The following is a 13,724-nucleotide window of genomic DNA, read 5'->3' as shown; positions in this document are numbered from 1 at the left end:
AAACCAAGTTAGTACAAACGTCACTAATGTCACATAACTTTGCCGACATGTTGCCAACAGTAATTTTTAATGTTCTTCGTTATTAAACATTTGCACATAAATAAGTGACATAATATTCTGTACTTAATTAAAGTTTACTCTTCGGCCGCCCCTCATCCGCCGTTTTTTTTCGGCAAAATTATTCACACCCACCGCCGCGCTATGCATTCTGGGATATGTTGGGCCACGAAGTCTACACTGCCACAGCCTTAAAATTCAGGGAAATGAAGGACGCATTTCAGGGCCGCATTTCGAGCAGCCTTTGAATTGGGACAGGCTTCGGCGCGCCGCTGTGACGTAATCGGCCTTGAAATGCGTACTTTAAGGCTGCAGACCCTGAATTGGGATACAGCCCCTATTGTTTGACTGATGGCCCTTAATATAAAGACTTCGGACTTTACATTTCCCAATTTTTGCTTTAAGTTATTTACATAATAATGTAAATAATCTAATAACTATCCTTATTGCTGTTTTAGAGAGGAGCGGCGCTTCAAAGGATAGTAGCAGATTTCTGTCAGAATCTGCAGATTATACAGTATAAATAAAATGTTCACGTTTCTCCAACGTTGTCTTCCCAACAGTTTCACTGACATCTACGCTGGATGGCCAGGAAGCGTTCGCAATATCTTATCGGGTGCTTCTCCGGAGCTGATAATTGGCGTCTGTCTTGTGTCAGTGACGTAAAAGACAGATTTAATGCGACTTGACCATTCAAACAGCAGTCGCTTTCTAAAACATCGGATATGTATCGGATTCAGTACAACATACGAAAGTACGGAGCCCCGCAGGGGACATGGGAGAGAAAAAAAATTAGGGAGAAAAAAAAAATTAGGGAGAAAAAAAAAAAATTAAGAAGGACTTTTGCGAGATCTCGCAAAAGTATTAGCCGCATTCTTCGGAGGCCGCCAGCTCGAAGCAGACCGGGAGGTCGAGGCACGATGTGCCGGGAAAGCGGTGTTCCTCCCGGCTGTAGTAGGTCTCAACCTCCCGTTAGCTTCGAGCTAGTGGCCACCAGCTCGAAGCAGACTGGGAGGTCGAGGCACGATGTGCCGGGAAAGCGGTGTTCCTCCCGGCTGTAGTAGGTCTCGACCTCCCGTTAGCTTCGAGCTAGTGGGTGTCAGATCTCCAAAAACGTCGGAGCACTTTTGCAAATATGTGATGTCTTGTAAACCGAGCAGGTATCTGACGTTTACACAACTACATTCACGCCTCAAAATATCTTAAAAGTGTATTTTGTGACCCAGAAAGAGTAATATTACAACTAAGTAGCTGCCGCCATTGTTGGAATTCAACTTTCGCGAGAAAGTTTTGCGAGATCCCGAGTTTGTTTTGCGAGATCTCGCAAAAGTCCGTCTTAATTTTTTTTTTCTCCCTAATTTTTTTTTCTCCCATGTCCCCTGCGGGGCTCCGTACGAAAGTGACCCAGATCGGATTTGAAAATATCGGATTTGTGCCGTTCACACTGTCACACCATGAACGGATATGGGTCGCATAGGGTAAAAAAAAACGGATTTGATGCGCAGTGTGAACGTAGCCATTTTGCTATTACTGTTTTTATTCTGATGTTGCCACAAGTAACACACATACACACTTACATGCATTAGTTGTGTGCAAGCTGGCCTCATAATGGATGTATCACATATTATATCATCTGAACTGACTAGTAGGTCTTTGGTCATTAGCATGCGAGCCTCTCTTGAAGGGGGACCTAGTAATGCTAATTTGTCAGCTAATGCTAGCTAGCTTGGTTAGCAAGCAGCAACATACACACATGTCAGCTAATTAGCTAACTGTCTAAGAAAATACCAGAATTTCGCTCACCAAAATTGAAGCACAAGCTTTTTGGACAGTCTGTACCACACAGCAAGCCATTGAACTAGTCAGATAACCTTTTAAAAATGACAAGAGTTTGCGGTTTGCTGAGTTTCAAGTCTGTACTTGTATTTTTGGCTTCTACAACAGTAGCTTTGTGTCATTCAGCCTTGAAACCCATTTTATTTTCTTTGTCCTCGCTTAAGGTAAAGTTTCTTTTCATCGGCTTACACCAGGTTTAAACAGCAACTGGGTGGGGTGTCTGTCCTGACATGGTGATATTAGAGACAGCTCCAAATCCAGGAGCAGAAATATTGTTTAATATTTATAGGACTCTGAAGTGTGAGCCTTGGCTCACAGAGAGTCCAGCATTCTAAGAGTATATGTGTCACAAAATAAGGAAAAATGTAATAAATTGTACTTTTCGCTGTTCCTTTATTTGACAAGGGATCGCCACAGCAGATACTTTGGTATATCTGATATGGCGGATACCCTTTCTGATGCCTGCTCAACCTCTTTAATGAGAGTAAAAAGAGGAACGTCACCACACAAAGTCAAAGCTGGAGCTGTTTAAAACTGTCCAGTAGAGGTGTCAGTAGTATGCTTGTACACTGGTGTTTTAAAATATTTGGTTATTATGACTTTCAGCATTGAGAACCAGAACACTGCAGTCCTGTGCAGACAGAAAATATCTTGCTAGTTAAGCAGACTTGACAGCCATGGCACAGATCATGAAGAATACTCTATTAGGGTAATATTTCACTGCCTGGTTTTATAACGCATGGATATTGACTGCTAATAGCAGCAACTAAAATATACAATACAAATTGTCAAAAAATGAACTTGAGTTATATTTTATATCTAAACTCAATGTATATGTTTGGTTTAGGACGCTGGTATCTGTTCAAGGCTTGGATGGCAGCTTAGTGAAACCTATAAGCTCCATTTTAAAAAGTCAAAAAGTTTTCATAAATCACGCGTACGTGCCATTTAAGAGCAAATCTTTTCATTTGGGTGGCTCTTGATAGAGACCTTTTCTTAGGCTTAATTTATGCGTGATGAATAACCACTAATTAGCTGATGTGCCAACAAGCAAGCAGCTGATTAGGATATTTGTGTCTGCTGCTGTGATCATTATAGCTGATTAAATAAACAAAATTTACCAATTTGTGCGAAAGAAAAAAGAAATAAAACAAGAAAGATCAAATTGTTTTGCTGAATCACTCAAATCAAGTGGAGAAGGCACATCAGTGCTCAGCCACTGCAGTGCTGGTTTCAAAGGTATGGTTTGGATCTTTAAATGGCTTTCTGACAGTCCTTTGGCTGGTTCGAGATAATAAAAGTGACATAATTACAATAAGTCACGCCAGACCACAGGATACAATCAATCACTGTTTCCAAGGCAGCGTTTAAATAAAGACGAGCTATTATGAAAGAAATATGCACTCATCAACAAAGGAAGGAAGTGAAGAGAGTGATACAAGCGCACGTACAGAGCCTATTTCTCAGATCCTTTAAGGTTTACAGTTTTCCATCACCATCATTAACCTTAATTAATCCCCCCCCCCCCCCCTTTTTTTTTTTTTGGTCAGGCTGTGAACCTGGCGGCTGTTGCCTGATGACTAAGACCCTGTGCAGGTAACGACCAACGTTCTGTGCAAAGGTCGTTGTTTGCAGCCCGACTACAAATGCAGATGAATGCAGCTAATAAAAAGCTTAATCATCATCAGACGATAGCTGATTGTTTTCAGATTGCATTTTGGGAAATGCATTCCTCTTGTGGTTTCCACACTCAGTGTTTGGCTGCACATAACCAAACTCACTCAAATGTGACTGATCAGCACTCTGACTGTGCAAACTGAAACCTGAAAGCTTCCGGGACCAAAATGTTCAGCCCTCGTCAGCAAATCCATCATATTCATATGCAAATATCTGTTTACAGGGATTTTTTTCCATCAGTCACCACACAGTACTATAGGAATACGTGGCTCCTTGATTAAATCCACCCATACTTAATTAAATTCAGACAATGCATTTAGTAAAGGCGCACACTTCTTTACATGCAGTCTTATAGTTGATGGTGCATGTCAGAGTGGATTGGTCTGTCTCAGGGCACAAATGTAGTGAAGGTGACAGTGCCCAAGAGTATAGGTTCATCATTCTCAAATGGAAGAACTTCCTAAATCTGGCAGTCAAACTGAGTAAAAGCAGAGGATAACTGTTAGTGCAGCACTCCTCCAATCAGGCTTTGAAGGAAGAGTGGCCGGAGGGAAGCAATTCCTCACTAACAGGTACAAGACAGCCCACTGGTGGTTTGTCAAAAGGCAGCTGATTGGGCTCTTGGGCTATAACAAGAAAAATCCTCTGCCCTGATGAAATAAAAATTGAACTGTTCCACCATAGCTCCCATTGCCATGTGTGGAGAGAGCCGGGTAGGGAGAATCACCTTATTAATGCCATCGATACAGTCGCTCAAAGTGGTGGTTAGGCAGCATCGTGCTGTAGGGATGTTTTTCCTGTGACAGAGACTGCAAGAGACCCTTCGGAATAAATACAGAATAATCCCGAGTGAAAACCGTTTTCAGAGGGCTCAGGATACCAAGCTAAGCAGAAGGTTTATATTTCAAGAAGACATTGAAACAAAGCACATCACAGAGAAAACACAAGAGTTGCTTTGGATAACACTGTGAAAATCCTGGAGTTTTGCAGGCACGATCCAGACCTGATGCCAGGAGCAGCTCGGGAGACCTGAAAGCGGCCGAGCACCAACACTCTCATTCCAACCCGGCTGAGCTTAAAGGATTCTGCTGAGAAGAATGGCAGAAACCCCTGAAAGAAAGGATCATTCCCAAGAAAACTTGAGGCTGTTATTGCTTCCAAAGGGGCCTTAACCAAGACAAGGACCTGAATACTTATAAAAACTGCACATCTCAGACTTAACACACTCCAAAAACCTGTTTTTTGTTTTGTTGTTGTTTAGTACGTGTGTATGATGCCTCAAAAAAAATCCATCTTAAGATGAGTGTGAATCATAACAAAACTCAAAAAAACAATCCTATAAGGGGGAAGAAAGAAAAATAGCACCCTCTAAAAACTCAATAAGTTTCATTTTGCTTACACAATAACTCAAAAAAAGACCCAGGTGGAGTGCCCAGCAAAATTAAGTTATACAGATTCAGAAAACAAATGCATATCATTAAAAGAGAATAAAAACCAGTCTGCACCCAATGCAGCTTAATATTAGCGTTGCCATTTTTAATGACCTAAAAAAAAGCTTGAAAAGGAACATTAATGCTATTTATAGTGCTAACACAATGCGTATTTTATGGCTAAGAGTAGTGATGGAGAACATAGTGCTGGACTGTGGGAGCGTAAATGCCTAAGATGCCTGAGGCAACTCTAGGCTTCCCACCATAATGATACAATTTGATTATAATGAATCATTAATGTAATAACTTAACAAATCAAATTGCAAATTTCACTGTAATTACGCAACATCTTATTATTAATGGCAACTGGCCAGACATACAGGCGCACACACCAGCATAGAGAAACATATGTGACACAGACACACACACAGGCATACAATGATAATTAAATACATCTGTAAGGATTCTGCAAGTGAGGACACAAACGTTGCACACATCAGTGGGGACATGCTGCTGTGCCTTTGTGCTGCTCGGACAGGGTCGTCTGCAGTACGGGGGCCCCACAGGGAACGGTTCTGGCTCCGTTCCTCTTCACCATCTACACTGCAGACTTCTCCCACAATTCCACCCAGTGCTTCCTGCAGAAGTTCTCTGATGACTCTGCAATAGTCGGCCTCATCACTGATGGGGACGACAAGGAGTACAGAGGACTGACTCAAGACTTTGTGGACTGGTGCCAGCTGAACTACCTCCAGATCAACGCCAGTAAAACCAAGGAGCTGGTGGTAGACTTCCGCAGGCACAAGCATTCTCCACTGCAACCACTGAACATCCAGGGTGTGGACATTGAGGCTGTGGACAGCTACAGGTACCTTGGTGTTCATCTGAACAACAGACTGGACTGGACTCATAACTCAGACGCCCTCTACAGGAAAGGGCAGAGCAGGTTGTACCTGCTGCGGAGACTCAGGTCGTTTGGGGTGGAGGGCCCACTCCTGAAGACCTTCTATGACTCTGTGGTGGCTTCTGCTATCTTTTATGGTGTGGTCTGCTGGGGCGGCAGCATCTCTGCTGGGGACAGGAAGAGACTGAACAGGGTGATCCGAAGGGCCAGCTCTGTTCTAGGATGCCCTCTGGACCCAGTGGAGGTGGTGAGTGACAGGAGAATGGCGGCTAAGCTGTCATCCCTGTTGGACAACGTCTCCCACCCCATGCAGCAGACTGTGACAGCACTGAGCAGCTCCTTCAGTGGGAGACTGCGGCACCCACGGTGTGGGACGGAGAGATTTCGCAGGTCTTTCCTCCCCACTGCTGTCAGACTCCACAACAAAGACTTTAACTGAACAAACACACACATCCACACATGTGCAATAACACTAAGTGCAATAATCCTTTCTGGCATCGTTGTATTTTTACTCAGTTGTATATAGCATTCGTATTCTATTTTTATCTTATTGTATATTTTTATTCTATTTTATTCTACTGTATATAGTATATTATTTTATTCTATTCTGTACAGTTGTGTACTGTATTTATTCTTATTGTATTCTAATTTTTGCGTCATAACTTTTGCACTGTCCACTTCCTGCTGTGACAAAACAAATTTCCCACGTGTGGGACTAATAAAGGTTATCTTATCTTATCTTATCAAGACAAACCAGGCTCAGGGAGGGACAGCCATCTGAGTGATGAGAGGACAAAAAAAACAAAACAAAAATAAAATGAAACAAAAAAAACCCCCAAACAAACAAAAAAACACACTGTGGAAGAAAGACAGATAAATAAATATTAACTAATCAACATTACACCATTTTAATACCATTCAAACTATTCAATGAACCCTTGTGCATGGTGGATGGGGCTGTGGGATTAATGTTGATCGCTATATGTATTTGCAGTGACCCTTCCCTTCAAGAGGACAAGCAAGGTCCACTAAAATCCCCCAAACTCAGCCCCTCCACAAAGCCATGAATTTTCTTCTCTTAACTTTGTCACCCGTGTCCGTGTTCTGCAGTCAAACCAGAAGACGTGACAAAGTGCAGCTTCTGAAAGCATTTTGTGAAGCAGAAAGTCTGGATGTTAACATCCACAGTGTGAGAACAGTTCGACATGCTTCACTGTTTGCACACTTTCAACATTTTCACACAGCACTCGGGATAAAAATATAGCTGCTCAACAGAACCCAATTAATCAGTCATATTTGAGAGAAAACTAAGAAGCCACACATGCACGTAATTTTAGCCCTTTAGCCTAAAATCAATCATCATAGTATCTGTTGAAGTTTTAGCAAGCAGCCAATCCCCCACCAGAAGCACACTGATGCTTTCAGCGTCTGTGATCTCATGATCCCATTGAAGATAAAAAGCTATAGTCTTCTGATGCCAGTGAGCTGCATTTCTTATTTACATCTCAAACACCACTCCACACATGGAAAGTGCACGTTTCTCCCTGTGCGATCTGACTTTTTACGCAGCCAAATCAATCTAAACCCCCATAATCAGCTGATGCAACGAAAGGAACAGCGAGAGAGAGAGAAAGAAAAAAAAACACAACCTACTTTGAGGCAAAGTCTCTGTAGCAGATGAGGAAAAAAGTGTTTTTTGTTGTTTTGCACAGAGTACACACCAGCAGACTAACAGGCTGACTAACCAGCTCCATTGTGAGCTGTGAGAATTCAGATGCAAGTCTTCTCAGAAACAGCCAAACAAAAGCGATCACTCCCTCCTTTTTCTACCCGCCCTCCACTCCTCGCCCCCTCCGATCTCTGCTCCCTCCAATTCACGGCTGAGGGGCAGACACCTGTTACTGCAGAGCAAGAGGAAGGGACTGTGATGGAATTTAATGCTGGAAAGAAGAACTGGTGAAGGAGTTGCATAAAAAAATAAGCAACGCAGACACGTACCTTCACATGGACCATACTTCACAAAGAGACAAAATCACAGAATATCCCGCTTTGCTTTGCTCCTGTCTAGTCGAAAAGCGACAACAGTGCTCCCTCTCCCTCCTCCAAACACTCATCTGTCCTGGGTCAAACCAAGTGATAGAGAGATAAAATAGAAAGACATAGAGCGAGAGCGTGCGCGTGAGAGAGAGAGAGAGAGAGACCACAAGTGTCACTTGAGCTGCCTGCACCTCGGCCCCTTGTCTGTCTCTCGCTCTCTCTCTTTGCTTCTATGTCTGTGTCTCTTTTTCTCCCTCCTCCGGGGCCATGAAGCACACACTCACACACATACACACACTGTGTTCACTGAGGCACAAAGGTCCCCATGGCAACGGAGCATTTAGAAGCCCCGTGGCATTATTTATGCAACGTTGCATCACAATGGGCCCTCCCACCGGCACAGCATGCCAAAAAAGCCCGCCGCTCGCCAGTCACTCTCTGTGACTCTCACTCTCCCTCTCTTTCTCTCTGAGCAGACCATCTGCACCCCCTCCCTCCCTCATCCACCATCACTGAAAAGCAAGGAGGGATTTTGGGAGGAGGAGAGCAAAGGAGCCTGAAGATGGAGAGGAAGTGGGATGGAGGAAGGCACTCTCACTCACAAACACACACACACACACACACACACACACACACACACACACACACACACACACACACACACACTCTCTCTCTCTCTCTCTCTCTCTCTCTCTCTCTCTGTTCTGCCTCAGTGAAATCCTATGGGCTGAGACGGGATGTAAGGAGTGTATGGGGCCAAAAAAGTGCATTAGGTGTGTTATAACTCACCCAAACACAAAACCACATGTAGATTACACACGGCTGTAGTACGATGTAGTTATTATCTGCAAAGACCCGATCACATCACCATTTTATAAAAGTGTACAATCAGGTCATTTCAACTGAACCAACATTTGTCTCAGTGGAATCTAAAGCAGTATGACTGAGCCTTTCTGAACTCTAACATGAGGAAGCGCCAAGCCTCAAGGGAATGGAGAGTCACACTATCCAAACTACACACCGAGGCGGAGTGTAGGTGTCTTTGCTTAAGTGCTCCACGAACAGGGGTGGTTTGTATCGTGCTCGAAATCTATTGTTCTTTTAGTGACTGTGCAAGCTTGGTGGCAAAGTGTCAGCGTTATCATATCCCAGAATAAGATAAATGTATTCATACATAACTTCCCTTAGCTGCTAACATGTTAGGGTAGGATTGACACAGGAGAAGTGAAACGCTGATGTTCTTTCCTGGTTTTCACAAACAGGTGCACTGGCTGCTTTTCACCTCATTCATTTAAAGGTAGACTTCTTTTGTACACTTATATCAATAATTATAAACTTCAGTCCAACTAAAATTTGAAATGAGCCATCTTATCATCAAGTGACATTATTGCCCTCTGCAGGACTGAACTATTAGGAGTGGTAATAGATAGCCCTGTATGACATTAGGCCTAACTTATTACAATTAGACTGAAACAGGACTAAACTTAGTTGTAGAATTTGAGGTTTCTTTCATAAAACAAGTCAATGGAAGTCTGAAGTAGTTTTCACTGACTGCTGATTGACTCCCTATTGTCTGTTGGTTCTACTATTTCATACTAGCGGATTATTAAGATTGTTGATTCTGAATTAAGCTTTGTGGTTGGTGGTGTGGGGCTGGAAGTCCGCACAACTGGTCTTCCAAAATGGAGGATGCTATCATATAAACTGCATTTACAGTATACAGTTTTACAGTGGCTGATTACTGCTAGCATGTCTATGTACAGCTAGTACCATAGACTACAAGTTAACTCGTCACAGTGTTAACTTACAGTGAAATGAAATATTGTCAAATAATTATACCCAGGTGAGCATCACATGAAACACACACATGCATAACCACGTCTTACCCAGAAGCAATCTGACTGGAAACCTGAATCCATGATTTCGCAGCAGGTGTTTCTCTGATTGTTACTTTCCATCGTGCCAAGAAGCCCTGTGAACGTATCTTCAGACTGTTTTAGTTTTGTTTTACGCTCTCTGACTCGCCCACCTCCTCTCTCTGTCCAAACAACACTAAAGCAGTCACTGCAACCCAATAAAAACATTGCGTGCATGCAAAGCTCCAGCGTCCAATCATTTCCTTATTCAAATTTGAACTGGCTCAGTTTACGTGGCTGTTCAGCTTCAGGCAGGTTAAATCACAGAGGTAAGATGAGTGTTTGGGTGAAACAGATGGATCAGTTTGATCAACTCTTTGTTTCGGTGTGAAAGTTGGATAACAGCAAATGATTTGAACACGCCCTGAACATGTGTGTATTTGTTATTTCAGGCTAAAGAAATGTGTCTTAGTAGTTGTATCTACACAGTAAATTGTATGGCCAGCAACAAAAGATTGTTTTTTTTCCCCCCAATGTCACGGTCTGGCTGGGGCAGACCGTATGTGTTGCAGAGGAGGACTCAAACGCAGACCAAAACGTAGTGTGGATAAACAAAACAAGCCGTTTATTGAGGCTAGCAATGAGGGTAAAAATAATCGGGCATCGGTGAAAACTAAACAATAACCTAAACTGGGTGAACTAATAACAAAACATGAAAAAGCTTAACCATAGTGAACTGACATGGGTACCTGGGGATGAGACATGGATGAGCAGACGACCTGACAATGGCATGCAGAAAACAAAGGGCTTAAATACATACATGAGGTGATCAGGGGAAGTGGAGACACATGGGGGAAACAGCTGACAGACATAAACCTAATGACAGGACCAGGAGAGGAAAGCTAAATACAATAAACAAAGAACACATGACATTGTCAGAATAAAACAGGAAATACTAAAACTAAAACATGACAACACAACTTAACAGACCTAATATGTGATGAATAAATACAAAACCCCAAAACATAGAAAACCCAGGAATAATAACTGCCTAAACTAAAGGCAGATAGGAAATAACACAAACTAAATCACATAACAAAATGAGACAAATACAAACATGAACTCAGAGCGCTGGGTCAGAGACCCAGCCTGTGACACCCAATCGATTTCCATTAATTTCAGAAAGTACTTATCAAATGGTGAAACATGTTGTGTTACTCTATCACAAAGAACATTAGGCCTAAGCAATACTGCATCACTGTTCTACATCTAAAGAGTTTGGAGACGCCTTTACAAAGACTGGTGAGAGCAATGCAGAGGCAGAGACATCCTGCCTTTGTAATCACATCAAGAGTGTTTCATTAGACCCTCCTTCCCTCATGAACATAAATGTCTTCTAACTTCAAAACATCAAGTGTGAGGGCAGAAAGCTTTGACAGAAAGATGCAGATTAAATGAATCAGCTATTCACTAGCAGATAATGATTCTTTTTGTCTCGTTATGTGCAAACACCAAACATCCTGCTGGGTCAGGACTCCATGGAGGTATGGCTCCTGCTAGATGTTGGACTTTAAGGTGCTATGTGGCATGGTAGTATCCATTGATAGAAGGTGAATTATGGCCATAAAAAGATGCACATGGTCAGCAAATACATTTGAGATAGGCTGCACTATTCAAAGGATGACTGATCAGTAGGAGGTTGATTCCTGTTGTTCAATGGTTTTGAAATGATATACAGCAGCACTTTTCTACTCCCAGTACAACAAGCCACATTCACCCAATCACAGGGGGGCAAATTCGAGGTTCAATATCGTCCCCAATGACACTAGGACATGCGGGCCGGAGGAGCCGGGGCTCAAACGAATGACCTTCCCGTTAGTAGACAACCCACTGCATCTGCTGAGCTGCAGCTGCTGCCATTGAAACCATCTCTACCCGTCTGGATGCCAGGATATTTTTGGTGCAGAACCTGACAGTCATCCACCTCAAGATTACATGTGCTGTATATTCTAAGATTTTTGTCTGCTTAGTTGGAAAGAATAGCTATCTGAGGTACCACAGCCTCTCTGCCAGCTCCAACCAGTCTGGTATTCTCCTCTGACCTTTCTCACCAACAAGCGGTTTCTGTCTGCAGAACTGCCACTCACTGGATGTTTTTTGTTTTTCACACCATTCTGAGTAAATTGTAGCAACAGCTGTGGTGAAAATCCCAGAAGATCAGATGCTTCAGAAATACCCATAACACCTGGCCTACCACCAACAATCATAGCTAGTAAAAACCAGCTGGATTATCAAATTTGCTAATTTTTTTAGAAATGTTCAAAACTAAATATCGGCTGTATAAATGTTTTAAGACCTAAAACTGAATCTCCTAATTACTACTTCTCTTAGTTGTAAAAGTAGTTATAGACCTGGTTTGAACTCTGGGCTTAAAAATGGCCCACAGTTCAAACCAGGTAATCAATTGATGGTTTAATTTCCATCAATTGAGTTATTAATTGCAGTTAATAAGGGAGGAAAATAAGGAAAATTGGAGTCCCTTTTGGATCTGCTTTTTCTGTGTGTGACAAAGTGGGTGCATTTGTAATGCCCTCCCTTTGTCCCAGATGTGTTGACCTTTTTTTGCACATTATTCTGTCTCTGTATTTATTTGCTATGATTTGCTATTTGTCAAAGTAACATTGCTGCACTCACTATCCCAGGTTTGTTTGTGTAAGCATTCTGTTGCCAGCAAATCAAACATACTGCAAATTAAAGCAAATACTCAGTTACATGTTTCTTTATATTTTATTATGTTACAGATTAAAGGGCGATTAATGGCCCTATATATAGTCAGTCTCTGCCAGACTCAGATGAGAGAGGAGAGGTGAGCTGTGTTACCAAATCCAGGTACTTTTGAGTTTTGTTAATGAAGTTACTTTGGGGGTAAGTTTTGTTTGGAAGTTTCATGCAGGATGGGGTCCACTGTAAATAAATTGCTCACCTCTGAAAACCCCAAATGTCTCCTGAGTCTGCTTCCCTACCACCTTCTTTGACGTTCGAGTCTGACTACTTCACACTGTGAAAAACAGTGTTGTTCTCCATAGACCGTAAATGCAGCTAATGTTACACAATATAATAATAAGCACCAAAAACTAATGGAAAACAATACATTTTGAAATTTTGCTAAATTTCCTTCCCTTCATTTGATTCACACTGGGTTTGTCTGCTGCTAACTATTCATGGACGTATAACATTTTCTTTATATTTACCACTCAGGCTAAAAGTTGAATATGTACTGTCCATCACGTCATGGTTAAAAACTTTATGTCCACTGAGGCAGCCACGTCTCCTAATGCATGTTTACAGAGGCAGGAGTTCGGTCCATAATTCAAATCATTATTACGTGCTGGATTTTCAATCAGTTTCCAAGTGCTTTAACATTTATATCTCATACAACTTTCTGATTTCCCAATGGCCCCACCCCACCTGTTTCTAAGTCCCGCCCTTGTACCACTTCATTTAGAAAAAAAACAACAACAACCCTGCAAACACGCCTGTTGTCTGGGGAAATAAGTGGCTTAATAAAAGGAGCCCAACATTTTTTTTGCCTTTGGGCAAAGAGGTTAATCCAGCCATAAGCCTCACTGATTGCATGGGTGTCATTTTCCTTCAAACTCAAAAAACTAACATAATAGAAACGGACTATTATTAAAGCTTTTGGTCCTTTAATCAATAGACTACACAGCCTTAACTTTCTTGAAAAAAAGACACACACACACACACACACACACACTCTGGTGGCAGGAACTGGTGCATGTGTGTGCATGTGAGCGAGTAATCATAGCTTGATAAGCAATTGAGAGAAAAGGACAACAATTAACTATGTCTTAATGAGCAGGTTCCACAATCAAGTGCTTGTCAGCTGATTGCATTACTAAAGATTCA

The 13,724-nt window shown here is 42.1% G+C and overlaps 1 protein-coding gene across 9 annotated transcripts in view; it reads right to left on the bottom strand.

Moving 5' to 3' along the window:
• Nucleotides 1-13,724, bottom strand: part of ctnnd2b (catenin (cadherin-associated protein), delta 2b) — a 244,366-nt gene that overhangs the window by 163,613 nt on the left and 67,029 nt on the right. Inside the window, exon 1 of one of the 9 annotated variants that reach the window (XM_085255843.1) lies at nucleotides 7,903-8,230. The exons of the other annotated variants lie outside the window; for them this stretch is intronic. Within the exon in view, the coding sequence (XP_085111969.1) occupies nucleotides 7,903-7,917 (15 nt within the window). The 5' untranslated portion in view covers nucleotides 7,918-8,230. Of the gene's footprint in view, nucleotides 1-7,902; nucleotides 8,231-13,724 lie in introns of those variants that run through there. 9 annotated transcript variants of the gene reach the window in all.

This window comes from Mchenga conophoros, linkage group LG18 (genome assembly GCF_057382185.1).
Source record: "Mchenga conophoros isolate Kocher_MC1m ecotype Shallow Benthic linkage group LG18, M_conophoros_male_GT1.1, whole genome shotgun sequence".
In the NCBI taxonomy this organism is placed as follows: Eukaryota; Metazoa; Chordata; class Actinopteri; order Cichliformes; family Cichlidae; genus Mchenga; species Mchenga conophoros.
This window is presented reverse-complemented; position numbering and strand designations above follow the sequence as displayed.